Genomic DNA, 19,795 nt, shown 5'->3' on the forward strand with positions numbered 1-19,795 from the left:
TCATCGTTCCTGTTCTGTAACCCTGTAAACTGTTTGATTGTCTAATCTTGAACGGGTTTGTGCTGAAAACAAAGTTTTGTTGTACTTGTGCAATGACAATAAAGACCTACCTACCTATCTATATTACATATCACCTGTCGCTCTGTTTATAAGCAGCAGCTCGGAGGAGAGACAGGGTTGGGGCTGGAGCCAGAGTGCGAGCGAAAACGAATGAGAAAAAGACAATTGCTGGAAAGCAACTGAGAGACTTATTGAAAAATAAAAAAATATTGTAACCTGGAAACAGGCTCTCATGTCGGTGCTTGATGGTCTGAAGAACCCCCAGGAGGGCAAGCTCTAAACTAACCAATAATAAATACATCTCTTCTTACTCTTAATGCAACTTCTTGAGCAAGTGCGGTAGAAAAAAGGATGGATGGATTGAAATGCATGAGCATGTTTTATATTTTGAGCGTTATTTTTAACAGTTTGATTACAAGTGGAATTATTCATTACTTATTGTGTTAAGCAGTGTCATCTCAGATTGATCCGGGAGCCAGATGCAGTCATCAAAAGAGCCACATCTGGCTCGCGAGCCATAGGTTCCCTACCCCTGTCATAAATCATGCCTCTCACCTTGTTAGTAAAATGGTGTGGACATAAACTGACCAGTTGGGAAACTTTGACAGCCAATACAGACCCAGAGATGGCGAAAAACACTGGTTTGCATGCACCCCTTTTTTTAACCCTTCGCAAAGATGAGACATTCTTCGACTAACCAGGAATAAATGACCATCTTCACAATCTGCATCAAAGTGAGAGCAGACATTGTACAGTAAGTGATGTTTGATGTCTCTCATGAAGTCTGCATGAGTTGTAGTTAGCGTTGCAGTTGAAGGAAAAAGAAAACATTGTGATGAATCTTTGAAACTAATGTGCCACCTCGGGCTGGGCGATATATCGATATTAACGATATATCGCGGGTTTGTCTCTGTGCGATATAGAAAATGACTATATCATAATATTCGAGTATACCTTCTCACGCAGTTGCTTTTGGCTGCGGGCATTACACAAAAGGCGTTTCTCACTCCTTCTCGTCTCTCCCTCTCACAGAGACGTAAAACAACACGTCACATACTCTCACGCGTGTAGCGTCATACGCTCTCGCCGAGCAGAGAGGTAGCAACATGGCTAACGTTAGCTGAGGCTGGTGGCGCAAGCTGAGCGGAGCGAGTGAGTGACATTACAAGAGAGAGAAGGTGCAAAACTGATCACAAATGGAGGAAGAACAATTAATGCCCCCAAAAAACAACAGGGGGTCCATCATCTGGCGGTGGTTTGCCTTCATGAGGGAAGGTATTCAGCGGACAAAAGCAATATGCAAAGTATGCAGCAGAAGTGTAACTGCAAAAGCTAGCAGCACTGCTAATTTGTTCTTTCATTTAAAAAAAGTCACCCGTGAGAGAATGAAGAGTGTTTAATAAATACAGTTTTGGTCAATTGACTTTGTTGTGATTTCCTTCTCTGCATGAAAGTAGCATATATTAATGCAGTATGAAGAAGAATGTTTAATGTAGACACATAGAATCATCATACTGCTGTGATTATATGCATCAAGTGTGCATTCTAGGCTAAGGAAAAATAGCGAGATACATATCGTATATCGCGATATGGCATACAAATATTGCGATATTAATAAAAGCCAATATCGCCCAGCCCTTGTGCCATCATACGTTTAAAATGATGAAAGTATGAAAACTTATTACAAATGTGCCTTTTACTACATTACAAACATGCTGAGAGTGTTTGTATAAAACATTGACAGAAGTGTTTTGCTGTTTTTTAAGAGCTTTATAGGCAGATTAGAGCAATTCCTATTGGCTCCATTGATAGCTGACTTTTGCTTGCAATTATTTACTAATTAGAATGCATAAAAAAAATAAACGTGTTCTCTTCTTACATAGGGATTATGAATAATAGACAACATTTTAAATTAAAGTGCAGTTCCCCTTTAATAACAAAAAATGTACATTGTTACACTAACTGCTTTAGTAAGATGGAAAAAAAGCTCAGCAGATAAGAAATATGCCAGACAGAAAGTCTAGATTCATTTTTTTATCTGGGACTTTCATGTCGTCAAAACATGTCAAGACACCTCTTTTCATACCAATCACAATATTCCTGCTTCACAGTAACAGCACAACGCATCACATCCAGTCTAATGACCACTACAAGATGAATAATCATCATACGTAAAGATCATGCTTTCTCAAAATGGTTTTGTAATGTAATCTGTGATATTTCTACCTAAATAAATGGGTTCTGGCAGATTGAAATCAAGTGTATATTCTTTTATAACCTGTTCATATTGATAGTGCACAATTACAGAATGGTTAGCAGGCTGAATATTACATTTTATCAATAATAGAGAAGGTTAAGACATTGTCATTCAGAGATATCAAAACCATCAACATGTAATGTACAGAATAATAGAAGCATTTATTCAGGTAGAAATATCACAGCTCACATTCCCAAACATCTTTGACAATCAAAACCATGATCGTAACAATCCACATTTTGTGTTATTACTGCGTGAAAGTGGTATCCAAACATATTGTAGCTCCTCCTCTGAATGCAAGTGCTCTTAGAGCAGGAATACAAATACTGTATTCCTACATAAGTCTGGCAAGAAACTAACCAAGTAATGTTTTTGTTCAATGACATTAAAAGCTTGTTTGTTCTTTTTTGTGTTGAGCAGGCTAAAAAAAATACAATGTTTTAAAACAAAATACATTTAATTAAAGCAAACTAAATGTCCAGTCATGGTAATAAAAAAAATATGTCTTGGGTACTTCTATTAATGATGAAAAATTATATCGACCTGCAATTATCGCGATTATTTTTTAGTTAACTGTCAACAAACTGCAAATAAATATTTTAATATTTTGACAGCTGCGCACCAAATGTTTGAATTTCAATATTTTTTATTTAATAAATAAAGGGTTTGCACAAGCTCGATAGTCAACATGTATTATTCTAACTGAACTTTTTTGAATAAAATGTACTTTTGTAGTTATTTTCCTATATTTCTGCACAATAACTTAGAGATGGTAACACTAACGAGCAGTAAATAATATGGTGTGATACCTGGCCCAGAACATATTTAGCTTTGTTAATTATTAAAATATGACTTGCCACAATGTGTCGTATATTTTTGTATGAGACTTCCAGTTAATTTTTGTCATCCCACCAAACATTTTAAATTAAATCCTAAAATTTCACCAATTTCCCTCTCTATCTACTATATATGTTATTTTAAAGTAAAGTATCACTGATAGACACACACACACTAGGTGTGGTAAAATTACAATCTGCCTTTTACCCGTCCCCTTGTTCACCCCCTGGCAGGTGAGGGGAGCAGTGAGCAGAAGCGGTGGCCGCACTAGGGGAATCATTTTTGGTGATTTAACCCCCAATTCCAACCCTTGATGCTGAGTGCCACCCAGGGAGGTAATGGGTCCAATTTTTATAGTCTTTGGTATGACTCAGCCGGGGTTTGAACTCACGACGTACCGATCTCTAAAGTTTTTGAATGTTGTCTGGTATTCAAACAACTACTACAAACACACTAAAGCAAACTTTGTTTCCAGACAAAAAACATATTTCAGAAGCGGCACTGTTAAAAAAACTAAAACCGATAAAATAGAAGTAAAATGACAACTGGCTGTTCATCATTGGCACCGTTATACTGCCAATGAATGTTCGGTAACGACGAGCTGCGCGTCACGTCTCCCGGCAAGCAGCTCACTTCCGGTGGGGAAGCAAAGCAGGAAACGACCAGGCTTTCATTCGGGCCTGAAACTTTGTCGGTCCACCAAAGTTAGCCGGTTTGCGACATTTCTCGGCCCTTTTTGTTACGTTTGTGGGTGGCAACGACATTTTTGTCAATTCGAAGCCCCAAAAAGTCAGAACTTGACACCGGTAACAATAAAAAACGTGAAACTTTATGAAATACTTATGGCTGACAAAAATCACATTTTAACGCCTACATTATACATGTGTTTATATTAATGGTTATGTACATTTAAACACGAGTTTATAATACTGCTTATGTACATTTGTACACAGGTTTACATTACCGCTTATGTACAATAAAAAAACAGCTGAATTATTCAAGCGACGCTAAAATGTTAAGCCGAACATCAGATTTTAAGTATATTTGCTCCGTACAACGTGCAATCACAATCAAACATTGTGATTTATTGCTGTCAAATAGTTTACCAACACTTCTACAAATCGGCGTCGATAGAATTGACCATAAACGATCATTTTAAAAGAAGAGTTGCTTTTTTTGACGAGTGTTAGGCAGGAGGGGAGTGAATGGGGGCTGTGAGTGTGTGTAAGTGTGTCAGCTTTTAAATGGCGATTAAATGTAAAAAATGACGTCTTACTAGTTAAATATTTATGCCGAATAAAATGCAAGGACACCCACAATCAAACAAGCTTCAAGCCGACATTTGACTAAATGTTGACTTTATGTAAGACGGAAGTACACAACAACGAGACATTTTGACACGGGGGTCCATGTCATCCTCCTCCAACCCACAATTAACATTTGTGTAGCGGACATTCCGGCGGTTCTGACCTTACTGCGGATCTGACCGGACGTGGATACTTTCCGGATGAGTTTCTGTGGGGTCCCGGGCTCTTGCTCCGGTTCGCTGTCCGACGACTCGTCCAGGCATCGAGCGGATAAACTCTCCGGTCCCTCCGCCATCCTGCATCAGACCACCCGGGGGGAACAGGGCAGGCAGTGCCTCCCAGCGGCCGAGAGCGGGAGGCACACCACAGGCGGTAGGATTGTGTGTACTGACATCTGGTGGACATTTTTTATATTACAACAACAAAAAAATAAAGGTGTCATTGATTCATTGATTGATTGATTGATCGAAACTTTTTTTAGTAGATTGTACAGTACAGTACATATTCCGTTCAATTGACCACTAAATGGTAACACCCGAATAAGTTTTTCAACTTGTTTAAGTCGGGGTCCACGTTAATCAATTCATGGTAAATAAAACGGGTTGTCCCGGGGAACTTTGTAAAAATGTGATTTAACAAGAAAACATAAAAAAGCTAATTGTCATTATTACCATGCACTGATTAAACAAGTTGAAAAACTTATTCGGGTGTTACCATTTAGTGGTCAATTGTACAGAATATGTACTGTACTGTGCAATCTACTAATAAAAGTTTCAATCAATCAATCAATCAATCAATATAACAAGATACCGTTTAAATGTTGGTACAGGGTCCTTGAGGGTGCATGGGAGTTTGCCCAACCAGTCTACATGTGTTTTGTGGACTTGGAGAAGGCATTCGACCGTGTCCCTCGGGAATTCCTGTGTAGAGTGCTCAGAGTGTATGGGGTATCGAACTGTCTGGTTGTGGCAGTCCACTCCCTGTATGATCATTTTCAGAGCTTGGTCCGCATTGCCGGCAGTAAGTTGGACACGTTTCCAGTGAGGGTTGGACTCCGCCAAGGCTGCCCTTTGTTACCGATTCTGTTCATAACTTTTATGGACAGAATTTTATACGCACAGTCAGGGCATTGAGGGGATCCGGTTTGGTGGCTGCAGGATTAGGTTTCTGCTTTTTGCAGATGATGTGGTCCTGATGGCTTCATCTGGCCAGGATCTTCAACTCTTACTTGACTGGTTCGCAGCCGAGTGTGAAGCGACTGGATGGGAATCAGCACCTCCAAGTCCGAGTCCATGGTTCGGAAAAGGGTGGAGTGCCATATCCGGATTGGGGGGGAGATCTTGCCCCAAGTGGAGGAGTTCAAGTACCTCTGAGTCTTGTTCACGAGTGAAGGAAGAGTGGATTGTGAAACCGACAGGCGGCTGGTGCGGCGTCTTCAGTAATGCGGACGCTGTATTGATCCGTTGTGTTGAAGAAGGAGCTCAGCTGGACGGCAAAGCTCTCAATTTACCAATCAATCTACGTTCCCATTCTCACCTATGGTCATGAGCTTTGGGTTATGACCGAAAAGACAAGATCACGGGTAAAAGCGGCCGAAATGAGTTTCCTCTGCCGGGTGGCGGTGCTCTCCCTTAGAGATAGGGTGAGAAGCTTTGTCATCTGGAAAAAGCTCAAAGTAAAGCCACTGCTCCTCCCCATTGAGAAGAGCGAGATGGGGTGGTTCGGGCATCTGGTCAGGATGCCACCCGAACGCCTCCGTAGGGAGGTGTTTAGGGCACGTCCAACCGGTAGGAGGCCACGGGGAAGACCCAGGACACGTTGGGAAGAATATGTCTCCCAGCTGGCCTGGGAACGCCACAGGAAACCTCGGGAAGAGCTGGACGAAGTCTCTGGGGAGAGGGAAGTCTGAGCTTCCCTGTTTAGGCTGCTCCCCCCGCGACCCGACTTCGGATAAGCAGAAGAAGATGGCTGGATGGATACTATAAATACAATTTGGCCCGTGGGCCGCATGTTGAGGACCACAGAGTGCAAGGAGTAGCTCTACATTGTCTTTTTTGTTGCCGGGAATCAGTGTACAAGTGATGGCAAATGTGAACTGGATTCGTAGTAGAAGATGCACAGCTAATTCTCAACCCTTTTTCGATTGGAGTGGGTGTCCCGTCAGTGGGCGTGGCAGAAAAAAATTATTGCGGGCCACATGGAGAAAAATCTACTCCCAAGTGGGCCAGACTGGTAAAATCCCTGCACGATAACTTAAAAATAAAGACAACTTCAAATGGTTTTCGTTGTTTAAAAATAAAACAAGAACATTCTGAAAATGTTGAAATCATAATGTTGATGGGGGTTTTTTACACTTAAATGTTGCGGTTAATAGTATTCTATCTTTATTAGTCGTTATTTATATTTTCTGAATAAATAATGTGATAATATTTATCAGTCAACTCATTGGGGTTAATTTTCAATCTATCAAGATAAAAAAATGATATCAGAATCAAATTACAGGATGTTATGTAGTTTGATCATTTTCCTTGACTGATGCACTAATATGTGGTTTATTTTGTACATATGTAGCATCATCTACAAAGATACAAAGAAATGCTATTGCGACATCCAGTGGACACATTTAGAACAGCAGTTTCTTTCTGTAAAAAATTTCAGGTTAATTTTTATACTTTGCAAAATCATCCCTTGGGCCGTATGTTTGACACCTCTGGTCTATACCCAGGGGCATCCAAAGTGGGGCCTGGGGACCATTGGCCCACGACACATTCTAAAGGCAAAATAAACATCCAGGAGTAGAACACTACATTAAAAAATCAGAATAGGCAATTTCGGGAGATGCTGAAATGCGCAAGCCAACCTTAGCATGCTAACATAAGCATTTAACAATTGGCATGTATCAAGATATACAACTGCGAAACATATGGATGCAAAATCAACTTTAAAAAAAAAAGTTATCATGTTAATAGTTAGCATGTATCAAGTACCAAGGTATACGACTACAAAGCATATGGATAGACAATCAGCTAATAAATAAAGTTATGATAACAGTTACCACGTGTCAAGTACCAAGGTATGTGACTACAAAGCGCATGGATGAAAAATTAGTTTAAAAAAAAAAAAAGTTGGCATGCTAACAGTTAGCATGTATCAAGTACCAAGTTAAATGGTTATGAACATACAGACCTACTTGATCTTCATCAGTGGGATCCGGTCACGTCCCAGTTCCCACATAAAACCTGTCCTAGTTTCACATTGCACTTGAAAGACAAGGAAACCCAAAACCAGCTGACACATTTTCACACCGCTCACTCACGCTTCTGTGTCATCTTCATCATGGTCGACTTTGCCGCCATCATCATCCAACAGGTGATCAGTCCATGGTGACCCCAAATATGCGGGCTGTTGTATCAGTTCCTCGTCTTTTTGTCACATTCTCAAGGCATTAAACCGTCCTTAACCGGACCATTCAGGTGGTCTCATCTGAGCAAGCTTCATCCATCCATGCTTAGACCAGATAGGACAGCACCAGTCTGAGAGGATGGTGCGGGATCCTCGTATTCCTCCTCAATGGCAGGGGTCCTCACAGTCTTCCAGGCCCAGGACCCCCAAACTGATGGAGATGGGAAGAAGACTCCCTATTTCAAGGATGTCCAAAGTGTGGCCCGCAGCTCAAGTTCTGTTGGCCTACACCCCACGTGTCAAACTCAGCTAAGACAATAATGTATGTTTTGTAAATAAACTGTATATTTTAGAATTTCAAAATACAGTTTCACTATTTTAGTCATCATTTTTGCGCAAAAAAAAAACTTCTCTATGACTTTAGCTCCATGTCCATGGATTAGTGGAGCTCAAAGTGCGTCATTGTACTTTTCCTTGTCCAGGATCGGAAATGAGTCATTTGCTAGTTTTCGGGTATGCGTCTTAGGTCAGGTGTCAAAAAAACAATAACAACGTACGTTTTCTGCAAAGCTCATCAGGGTGAGGGTGTGACACCCTGGTCTGGTTCAGTCCAAGGTTCTTGTCTTAGTGCAAACACACGTGTGTCCTGGTAATCTGACCCCCAAGCGCATTGTCACTAACAAGGTCACGCCACCCACTCGCACCCTGGTCAGGTCAGTGGGCGAGGTCCGGGTGTTTTAGGATATAATGCGTGAGTGGGTCCGGAGTCACGGCATCTCTCCAGAAGACGCGTCAAAGATTCGGTGAGTGACTGCTGATGTTGGTTGGCATCATAATTTTTTTAGGGAAATATTGCATAATGGTGTTTTATTTGCCGTTACAGGATTTTTTTCCATTTACCTATAGATCATAAAACATTTTTTAAATACATTTTATAATGATAGATCTGAACTTGGTCTATTAAAATTTTAGCGTTGGAAAAAAAAAGAAATCTGACTTGCTTTAACACTTAAAGACTGAGACCCTTTTGGGTACCTGGGACCTTTAACATTCGCCAAAATTGAGGGGAGACCTACTGGTTACAGTATATATATTGTATTAAAAAGGAAAAATAACAAAAATTGCCCTCAGCCCTCAGTGGTAAAAATGTGGACACCCCTGGTATTCGTATACGCAAGAAGAACCTCTGTCAGTACATTGTCTATGTTGAAGTCATCTCATGTGACATACAATTTCCACTCATGGTCTTGTTCATGCGTCACTGTACTCTGGTGTGCCTCAGGGATCTGTTCTTGGACCAGTACGGTTTTCTTTATATTTGTTGCCCATAATTCAGTTATTGTCAAGCATAACTTTATCATTTTGATGCCGACCATCTATAACTTTTACAGTTTTTTTCTGAACTCTCCCAACTGCATTTTAATCGCATTGCATTGTGTTTGTATCAAACATTCTCTCTAATGCAGATCGAGGCTCTCAAACCAGTGGTAAATAATCTGGGTGTTAATCTAGACAACAATTTCCATTTTGCCAAACAAATGCACTCCGTTGTAGACTTTTCCGGCTGAGCCTTGTGGCTGAAGTCAAGAGCTTTGTTAGCAAGCCAGATCTTGAAATGATTATCCATGCTTTTATCGGTTCTTGACTTGACTACTGTATCGCCCTGTGGGTTGACATCGACCAATTCTTTATCATTCGTCTCCAACTGGTACGACTTGCTGCAACGCAACTCTTGACCCTAGGCGACAGAACCCCATCACTCCAGTTCTGCACTCTATGCTCTGGTTTCTCGTCCGTTGATTTTAAAACTTTTAAGGTTAGTTTTTAAGGCAGTTCATGGTACTGCTCCATTTAATTTTTGTGAGCTCTTAAACATCCATCACTAAAATCGAACTATAGGGGCTGCCAACCAACGGCTGTCTGAGTTTCCTCGGTCCAGATACAAACAGAGCAGCGATTAGTCTTTCTCGGTAACTAGTCCCAAACTTTGGAACACTTTATTACAGACCATCACAGATTTGCATTTGTTTTGAACTAAACTTAATACCTATTTATTCCGAGTTTTATTATGTGCTTTGGTTTATCTTGTACTGATGTCCAGCTCTTCAGTTCAGCTGTAGCTGATGTCTACAAATAAAGTTTGATAGTTCTAAGCAATGGAACCTGGAAAATAGTGTCTGCTGGAATAAGCTCCACCCACCCAGAGGTTGTGTTTCTATGATTTTGACTTTTTAAATCCTTCTAGATCACAATGGCCGCTTATTGTCACTTCCTGTTGGCGTTGGTCTTTCGCCCTGTTGTCATGGCAATGCCCGAAGCCATCTCGCCAGACAACTGGGAGCCGCCCTTCGAAACCCCTCCCTTACCAATGCCTGTTGACGGACGCTTTTATTCTGAAAACATGACGGGACCAGAGGGGGGCTCATCCAAAGCATACTGTCAGATGCTGCTGCAGTCAGAGGTGCCGCCCGACCAAATGCCCTGGTTTTGTCTGTGCACAGACTGCAAGAGTAACACCGGCGCTAAGAGAGACCATGGAGATCGGGGGCTGCCAGGTGAGCTGCACGTCACAAAGAAACAAAGAGTACTAAGTTCAAGTCAATCTGACATCTTATGCCTGACTCGGCAGGCAGGCCAGGTAGTCCCGGAAGACGCGGGGTGACTGGCTTCCGAGGTCCTCCAGGTTTTGTGGGCAGACCAGGAATAAAAGGTAACTTATGCGCCGACACCACTTGTTGTTGATGTTTATGTTGCTTGAACATGAACATGTTTGGGGACGGCGTGGCGCAGTTGGGAGAGTGGCCGTGCCAGCAACCTGAGGGTTCCTGGTTCGATCCCCACTTTCTACCAACTTCGTCACATCCGTTGTGTTCTTGAGCAAGACACTTTACCTTTGCTCCTGATGGGTCGGGGTAAGCGCCTTGCATGGCAGCTCCTGCCATCAGTGTGTGAATAGGTGAATGTGGAAATAGTGTCAAAGCGCTTAGACTTGAAGGTAGAAGAGTGCTGCACAAGTATAACCCATTTACCATTTGACTTTGTCACTGTTACGGAATTCCAGGACAGAAAGGAGACGATGGAGACAAGGGAAGTCAGGGGCCTCAGGGATTTGTGGGACCCAAAGGAAACAGAGGGTTTAAAGGTAGGAGGATCAACTTTTAGTTGGACCCCGTTTAAGTTTATCAAGCTGTCTGGTCCTGACTGGGTTTTGTGATTCTGCAGGTGAGAAAGGAGAGAGGGGTTTGGAGGGTCTCCCAGGTGAGCCAGGTCCTAAAGGAGATGACGGTGTCTGTCCCAAAGCCTGTGATGCCGTCCAGGGGCTTGAAGGACAGCCTGGTCTGCCAGGGCCCGCAGGACCTAGAGGTCTGCCTGGCGCGCCGGGGGAGCCAGGATCCAAAGGGCTGAAGGGTGACATGGGTGATATTGGTCATTATGGTGCCCCTGGGTCTGACGGTGTCAAAGGAGAGCCCGGCCTCCAAGGCGAGTGCAATTGTACAGATGGACTAGATGGTGCTCCAGGGCAGAAAGGGTCCAAGGGAAATCAGGGAGACCAGGGTCAGATGGGGCCTCCAGGGGAGAAAGGCTTACAAGGGCATAAGGGGGACATGGGAGATATGGATTACATGGGTCCTCCCGGTCCATGTATGCCCAGCATCCAGTCTGCTTTTTCTGCACAACTTATGACCAGTTACCCCTCGCCTGACGCTCCGGTGGTTTTTGGCTTTGTCGTCTCCAATGTCCAGGGAAGTTATGACCCCACCTCCGGGTTCTACACCGCCCCCATCAATGGGACCTATGTGTTCAACTACCACCTGACAGTCCACGAGAAGGTCCTCAAAGTTGGCCTCTTTCATAATTTTGAGCCAATTGTCAAGACAACAGAGCCAAATGTGTTTGGGACCACTTCCCACTCAGTCGTCCTCCACCTGGCCCGAGGAGACAAAGTCTGGATCCAGGTCAAGGACAACCTGAGCAACGGCATGTATGCTGGAGGCGAGGCCGCCAGTACCTTCTCTGGCTTCCTCCTTCATCCGGACTCGTGCGACATGTCTTTCCTGAGAAGTCCTTTACCGGAGCCGACTCTACCGGAGACCGGGTTCAGTTGGGGCGGCGCATTGAGATCCAACATGACTAATTCCAGCACACCAACAACCACTACCGGATCCAGTTAGCTTGAATCCAGAACTTCTTAACGGTGGATTTCTTGTTGAAGACCAAAAGTAAGGTTAGGGAAAAACTTGGGAACTTCTCAACAGTGGAACATTTTTATTGGTCCTCTTCTGGAAAGCCAAACATTTTCTTGGAGCTTCATTTATCACGTTCGCATTGGAGAACTTGACGTTCCAAAGTTCCTAATGTTGACATGGTTGTCATGGTAACCATTAGAATCAGGAGCACCTGATTGGAACATTTATGGTCAAGATATATCGAAACTTTGGCTTTTTCCCATTTTTTTGACTTGAAAAAGTGGTGATCGGTTTTTCATTTGGGCTTTTTGGGTGGAAAAACAACAACAAGCTTAAATAAAACCTAAGCTCAGCAAATTTCTAGTCATTTAAATCAAGCAAGGGAATGTATAGGTCACCACCCTGTCACAATAAAAGCCTGATACATCATACTAAATACAGTTCAGTGGGAAGACAAACATTCCCATTTGCACTGTAGATATGTAAAAATACTTATTTCCTTTGCTAATGGCTAAGTGGCTAAAGCTATTCGGTTTAGCTTCTGTCATCCTCGTTAGCTTGACACAGTTAAACCGTAACAACCTTACTGATGCGTAGCGTGTAGCAGCTAGCGTACCTCAGCTAGCGTGCAGCAGCTAATGAAGGTTTGGGGAACAACACAGTGGGAGTGCTTGCGTCGGCCATATTTGTAGTTCAGGTGTCACTCGGAGACTCGTCGTCCTCCCCGATCACGCCCCTCAGGAAAGATCGTTTAAAGTCCTCGAAGGAAATGTCGTCCGACTCGCTGAGAAGAAGACGACGCACTCAAAAGCCATATTTTGGGAAATGTTAAGACATATTAGAAAAATATTAAAAATCGACTCACATTGTTTTGGCTGAAAGGGAAACAGAAGAAAAGAAAAACATTTATGTCTAATTAAAGCGTGCACAAATCCCAATAATTTGACATATTTCAGTAAAACAACATCCTGCATCTATCTTAGCTTTGAATTATTAGCATGAAATATTTATTCTTAATTTACACTTTTCAGCTCCTTTTTCCATATTGTTGTTTTTATTTACAATATTACAAATTTAGTCTCCCTTGACTTCCATCCATCCACCCATCCATTTTCTATCGCTTGTCCCTTTTTGGGGGCACGGGAGCGCTGGAGCTTAGCTGCATTTGGGCAGAAGGCGGGGCACATCCTGGACAAGTCGCCCTCTCATCGCAGGGCCAACACAGATAGAAAGAAAACATTCACATTCACACACTAGGGCCAATTTAGTGTTGCCAATCAACCTATCCCCAGGTGCATGTCTTTGGCGGTGGGAGGAAGCCGGAGTACCCGGAGGGAACCCACGCAGTCACGGGGAGAACATGCAAACTCCACACAGAAAGATCCCGAGCCCGGGATTGAACCCAGGACTGCTCAGGACATTTGTATTGTGAGGCACACGCACTAACCCTTGGTCCACCGTGCTGCTGTCCTTTGACTTCATTCTTATAAAATAAATTTACTCCAACTTAATTTTACAAAAATTGAACCAAAGTTACTTCCATCCATCTATCCATTTTCTACTGCTTGTCCCTTTTCAGGTAGCGGGGGGTGCTGGAGCCTATCTCAGCTGCATTCGGGCGGAAGGCGGGGTATACCCTGGACAAGTCGCCAACTCATCACAGGGCCAACACAGATAGACAGACGACATTCACACTCACATTCACACACCAGGGCCAATTTAGTGTTGCCAATCATATTTGAATATAATCCTTTATTTATTATCCATAATTACATACCGTATTTAAATTACTTTCAGACCTCAAATTGTGAGTGTTTTCACAAATTTACAACTATTTTTCTAATAAGATTGCACCTTTTCCTCCTTAATCCTTTAATGCATGAATTTTTAGATCCTACATAACATGTGACATTTATTTATTGTTTAAATGTTGACAGAAAAGCGTACTGCATGCAATATTTTCTATATTTTAATATTATTTGATCATACAAAAATATGTTCCAAGCATTCTTTTTTAATTTTTTTTTTTGTCAAAATTAAATAAAGCATGTTATCCATCAATCTGTTAGCAAAACATACAGTAATAATCAAAATCACTTGTTTATGCAAATTATGTACAGTACTGAGCTTATTTACATTGATATTCTTAAATATTCAGTGTTAAAAGTGGCCCTCTGAGGGCAGCCATCATTGGGATGTGGCCCTCAAAAAAATGAATTTGACACCTAACCTATATCAATGTTTTTATTATTATTTATGAGTTTTTTTTCTTTTTAATTTTCTAAAAACATTTCTTTCCAAGGAGTTGGTGAAATGTCCATTAGGGTAGATGACATGTTGCTGAATAATGTATAGATTTTTTCAAAATGAATCAAATAAAATTTTATGAACAACATTAAAAATGTTTTTAATGATATTAACCACTTATTTCTAATGTGTCGCCAAAAAATGGACGGAACTTTGATCATTAACGGTTACATCCTTAATTGTTGATTGACGTCCCAATATTGTGATATTGAGTTATTTCCACTTGATCTCATATTCAAACACAGTGTTACTGTTCAAACTGTGTGCAATGTCAGTGTGGCCAGAAATATTAAATTTACTTGTTAAATGAAACATTTGTCTTGGTATTAATGAATACCTAGGCCTATTAGGCTACTGTGTTTTAATGATTCCAGGAGAGTCATAGCAACAACAGCCTAATGAGAACCGTGTGTGTGTGTGTTAAATTGTATTGTGCTGACATGACAACACGTAATCAGATTACAGTAAGCGTGGGTACATACTTGCCAACCCTCCCGGATTTTCCGGGAGACTCCCGAAATTCAGCGCCTCTCCCGAAAACCTCCCGGGACAAATTTTCTCCCGAAAATCACCCAAAATTCAGGTGGAGCTGGAGGCCACGCCCCCTCCAGCTCCATGCGGACCTGAGTGAGGACAGCCTGTTTTCACGTCCGCTTTCCCACAATATAAACAGTTATAACTGTAGAATGATCAAGGGCAAGTTATTGGTTTCTTATGTTGGTTTATTGTTAGGCAGTTTAATTAACGTCCTCCCAGTGCGGTAACAACACACAACAACAGCAGTCACGTTTTCGTCTGCCGTAAACAGCAATGTTGTGACAATCTTAAACAGGACAATACTTCCATCTACTGTACATGCATATGTGACAATAACATCTACGGCAGGGGTCACCAACCTTTTTGAAACCAAGAACTACTTCTTGGGTACTGATTAATGCGAAGAGCTACCAGTTTGATACACACTTAAATAAATTGCCAGGAATAGCTAATTTGCTCAATTTACCTTTAACTCTATGTTATTATTAATAATTAATTATATTTGTGGAAACACTGATCATCTTAATGATTTCTCACAATAAATATATATTTTTGATGTCATGTTTTAAATAGGTTAAAATCCAATCTGCACTTTTCTAGCTGTAAATATACTCCTCCCCTCATAACCACGCCCTCCAACCATGCCCCCGCCCGCGCTCCCCACCCCCTGAAATCGGAGGTCTTAAGGTTGGCAAGTATGCGTGGGTATGTGATGTCACTGGTTGTCATGGCGATGAACGGTGACGTACCTGTTTCGGGTTTAGGATGCATCAGTCTGAAAGGAAGCTCCACGCAAACCTCACTGTGGAACACAGACACAGTTTAACAGTAACACGTGTGTGTGTGTGTGTGTGTGTGTGTGTGTGTGTGTGTGTGTGTACCTGGATCCCAGAGGTCTGCATGCACACATGGAAAAAGAAGAAAAAAGAAGTAGATAGCTGATGTAAGCGACGTGTTTACATGGCGGCTATCTTTGCGGTAGTCTTCCCATTTATGGAGATTTATTCGTGTCTTGATTAAGAAATACTTTTTTGACACAAAGTATGTACCTGAATTTTTTTGCGTTTGAATTTCGTGAACTGCATTATTGTTATATATTTTCTTTACATTAAATTGTGTTGTATATTGAAAATATCTTCATGCTTTATTGACCTGCTATTTTAGTCTCCTTGTTTCAATCATGTAGTCATGACTAGATAGGACAGCTGCAATCATGACTGGATAGCCCAGCTATACCCGTGTAGTCATGTATAGGACAGCACTGTTCAAGACTATATAGGACAGCTGTAGTCAGGACAGCACTGTTCAAGACTAGATAAGACAGCACTAGTCATGGCTAGAAAAACCGCTGTAATCACTGCTGGTAGGACAGCGCTAGTCATGACTCGATACAACAGCTGTAATCACTACTGGATAGGACAGCGCTAGTCATGACAATCACTGTCCTGTGTAGTCATGACTAGATTAAACAGCTATAATCACTACCATCAAGAGCAGATGGGACAGCACTAGTCATGACCAGATAAGACCACTGTCAACAATATTAGATAGAACAACACGTCATGACTGGACAGGACAGCACTGTTCAAGACAAGATAGGACATCTGCAGTCATGACTTGATAGGACAGAACTATTCAAGACTGGATCGAACAGCTATGGTAATGACTAGATAGGACAGTTATGGTCACAACTGCAGACTATGTAGAACAGCCATAGTTATGACTAGGTAGGACCACTAAGGTTATGTGTAGGTAGTACTTTTATAGTCATGACTAAATAGGACAGTTATGGTCATAACTAAGTAGGACCGCGGACTATGTAGGACAGCCAGAGTTATGACTAGGTAGGACCACTAAGGTCATGCGAAGGTAGTACTTTTATAGTCATGACTAGATAGGACAGTTATGGTCATAACTAAGTAGGACCGCGGACTATGTAGGACAGCCAGAGTTATGACTAGGTAGGACCACTAAGGTCATGCGAAGGTAGTACTTTTATAGTCATGACTAGATAGGACAGTTATGGTCATAACTAAGTAGGACCGCGGACTATGTAGGACAGCCATAGTTATGACTAGGTAGGACCACTAAGGTCATGTGTAGGTAGTACTTTTATAGTCATGACTAGATAGGACAGTTATGGTCATAACTAAGTAGGACCGCGGACTATGTAGGACAGCCATAGTTATGACTAGGTAGGACCACTAAGGTCATGTGCAGGTAGTACTTTTATAGTCATGACTAGATAGGACAGCTGTAGTCTTAGATATAAAGTAAGACAGCACCAGTCATGGATCTACAATGCAATACAATGTGTGGTATATTGAAAATAAATCATTAAAATCGTAAAAGATTACAAGTCTCCTTGTTTCAACTAGCTATCCATTCTTCATACATTCATCCATCTTCCACCACTAAAAGCTAAAAGGGGCGTGTCCTATCTACTACTGTGAGAAGTGGACTCACCCTGCAGCCATCATCTTCAACACCAACTTGTAAGACACCAACATGCCTTGAAGCTCCTTCACGACCTCCTGCCTCACTCTGTACACACACACACACACACACACACGCACACACACACGCACGCACGCACGCACGCACGCACGCACGCACGCACCCACGCACGCACCCACGCACGCACGATCCATGAATGTATCAATAATAAAAATAATTGTATTGATAAAGCACTTTAGGTTGACAGCAGACATAAAACAGGATATAAATAAGGTGTCCTCAAGTGTATTTGAAGGGGAGAAGTGGAGGTGAAGATTTGGACGTTTGATGCCTTTTAGCTGGAGGAGGTTGATGGACATCCACACCTCCAGGGGGAGCGCAGAGTTATTAAAGAGAGTCGGACCAAGGACGGACCCTTATGGGACCCCACAGGTGATGGTGTGGAGTTGTGATTAAGCAATTTAGAGTCCTATCTGCAAGATAGGACTAACCAGGAGTAGTGCCGGAAAAAGGTGAGAAACACCACTGAATTCAAGAAGTACCAAGATGGCGTTCCTGTGTCCTCTCAGTCGAACAGGCTTTATCAGTTCCAGCCCATGACGTTCCTGTGTCCTCTCAGTCGAACAGGCTTTATCAGTTCCAGCCCATGACAGGATAGGACAGCACCAGTCAAAACTAGATAGGACAGCTGTGGTCATAACTATGTAGGACAGCAGTAATCAAATTTGCATAGGTCTCTTCGAAGATATCTGACCTCACAGTCAAAAAAGCTTTAACAGTTCCAGCTCATGACAAGATAGGACAGCACCAGTCAAAAGTAGATAGGACAGCTGTAGTCATAACTATGTAGGACAGCAGTAATCAAATTTGCATAGGACTCTTCGAAGATATTTGACCTTTCAGTCCAACAGGCTTTTACAGTTCCAGCTCATGACTTCATAAAATAGCTGTAATCATGACTCGATAACACAGCTGTAGTCCTGACACGATACGACAGCAGTTAAAACTAGATAGGATAGCTGTAGTCATGGCTAAATAAGACAGCAGTAGTCAAGACTAGGTAGCACAGCAGTAATCAAAATTACATAGAACTCTTAGGAGACATTTGTCCTCTCAGTTGAGTAGGATTTATCAGGTCCAGCTCATGAGTCGATAGGACAGCAGTAGTCAAAACTATATAGGACAGCAGTAGTCAAGACCAGGTAGGACAGCAGAAATCAAAATTACTTAGGACTCTTGGAAAACATTTGTTTCAGTACTGCAGCCTTCATCAGTTCCAGGCCATGACTACATAGGACAGCTGTAGTAAAGACTCGATAGGACATATGTAGTCATGGTTAGATAGGATAGCAGTAATCAAAATTAATTAGGACTCTTGGAAGACATTAGTCATCTCAGGTGAGCAGGTTTTATCGGTTCCAGCTCGTGACTAGATAAGACTGCATTAGCCATGACTCAATAGGAGAGCTGTTAAGACTCGACGGCACAGCTGTCAAACACGACAGGTCAGCAGTTGTCAAGACACGACAGGTCAGCTGTTGTCAAGACACGACAGGTCAGCTGTTGTCAAGACACGATAGGACAACAGTCAAAACTAAATAGGACAACTGTAGTCATGGCCAGATAGGACAGCTATAATCAAGACTAGATAGGACAGCTTCAGCACGGATAACATTTAAAACATTTTCTAAAACAGTCCAGTTGGGATTAGTTCAAAGTCCTGAGAACAAGTGATGAATGAGAATATTCATAAGCATGATTATATTAATGTATTAGAATATTGTTACTAACACAAATATTTGTATTTTTTAATTGCCTTAAATCTTCTTCTTAAAATGATCATCTCCGACAATTTATGGCAACATTTTTCAATGTTCTTGAAAAAGTAAAAGTATCGGTATCAGTATGGAGGATACTGGAATTGGATCGATACAGAAAATTGTAATATCGCCCATGTATGCATGAAATACAGTTCTCAACGGTTCTTGACCAACAAAAACCGAACTCGACTGAAGAATTTTAGTGTCTCACATGCTGGAGGACGCCAAGTTGGTGTCCTGGTGTTTGAGGCGTCCATCCAGCGCGAGTCCTCTGCGTTCCTTGTTGTGTACCAGCAGAGGATACAAAGTGTACTTCTTCTCCAAACTGGACTCTGGTGCAACACAATCGCTGGGACAAACACACAACAACTCTTAAAACACAGACATGGGCGTACAGGACCACTCTAGGACACACTTGGACTCCTGTTTGTACCTGAGACCGGATGTTTTTGGGGTGCGAGGATAGTCATGTGACTCACCTTGTTTCCTCTCGGGCCACAGACTTGACATACTTGTCGTTGGAGTAGAGGATGACATTGGTCACCTGATCCACTGCAGGGCGCAACACAAGTTAACAACCCGGCCGTGGTGAGGGGACCATGTGTGCGAGACCAGGACCGGGTG

General features: G+C 42.1%; 3 protein-coding genes across 4 annotated transcripts in view; 1 reads left to right on the forward strand and 2 right to left on the reverse strand.

Moving 5' to 3' along the window:
- Positions 1-12,815, reverse strand: part of LOC133537011 (diacylglycerol kinase delta-like) — a 57,203-nt gene extending 44,388 nt beyond the window's left edge. Inside the window, exons 1-2 of one of the 2 annotated variants that reach the window (XM_061877818.1) lie at positions 12,667-12,815; positions 4,625-4,855 (exon numbers count right to left, since the gene is read on the reverse strand). In XM_061877818.1, the coding sequence (XP_061733802.1) occupies positions 4,625-4,756 (132 nt within the window). In that variant the 5' untranslated portion in view covers positions 4,757-4,855; positions 12,667-12,815. Of the gene's footprint in view, positions 1-4,624; positions 4,856-12,666 lie in introns of those variants that run through there. The other variant, XM_061877820.1, reaches the window with a different exon arrangement.
- Positions 10,113-12,511, forward strand: LOC133537016 (inner ear-specific collagen). The gene is made up of 4 exons (XM_061877829.1): positions 10,113-10,418; positions 10,493-10,573; positions 10,925-11,005; positions 11,086-12,511. Exons 1-4 carry the CDS (start codon positions 10,115-10,117, stop codon positions 12,033-12,035), a joined length of 1,416 nt encoding a protein of 471 aa, XP_061733813.1. The 5' UTR covers positions 10,113-10,114; the 3' UTR covers positions 12,036-12,511.
- Positions 12,744-19,795, reverse strand: part of LOC133537022 (S-arrestin-like) — a 36,797-nt gene continuing 29,745 nt past the window's right edge. The window contains exons 10-15 of the mRNA XM_061877839.1: positions 19,651-19,723; positions 19,383-19,520; positions 17,361-17,438; positions 15,776-15,790; positions 15,644-15,696; positions 12,744-12,853 (exon numbers count right to left, since the gene is read on the reverse strand). Of these exons, the coding sequence (XP_061733823.1) occupies positions 12,744-12,853; positions 15,644-15,696; positions 15,776-15,790; positions 17,361-17,438; positions 19,383-19,520; positions 19,651-19,723 (467 nt within the window). The remainder of the gene's footprint in view (positions 12,854-15,643; positions 15,697-15,775; positions 15,791-17,360; positions 17,439-19,382; positions 19,521-19,650; positions 19,724-19,795) is intronic.

This window comes from Nerophis ophidion, linkage group LG18 (assembly GCF_033978795.1).
Source record: "Nerophis ophidion isolate RoL-2023_Sa linkage group LG18, RoL_Noph_v1.0, whole genome shotgun sequence".
NCBI lineage: Eukaryota > Metazoa > Chordata > Actinopteri > Syngnathiformes > Syngnathidae > Nerophis > Nerophis ophidion.

Bases quoted from the DNA above. Each gene is read 5' to 3' on its own strand.
- LOC133537016 (XM_061877829.1), top strand. From the start codon at position 10,115: ATGGCCGCTTATTGTCACTTCCTGTTGGCGTTGGTCTTTCGCCCTGTT. The intron at 10,419-10,492 runs GTGAGCTGCACG...CTGACTCGGCAG, and splicing joins TGGAGATCGGGGGCTGCCAG to GCAGGCCAGGTAGTCCCGGA. The intron at 10,574-10,924 runs GTAACTTATGCG...ACGGAATTCCAG, and splicing joins GGGCAGACCAGGAATAAAAG to GACAGAAAGGAGACGATGGA.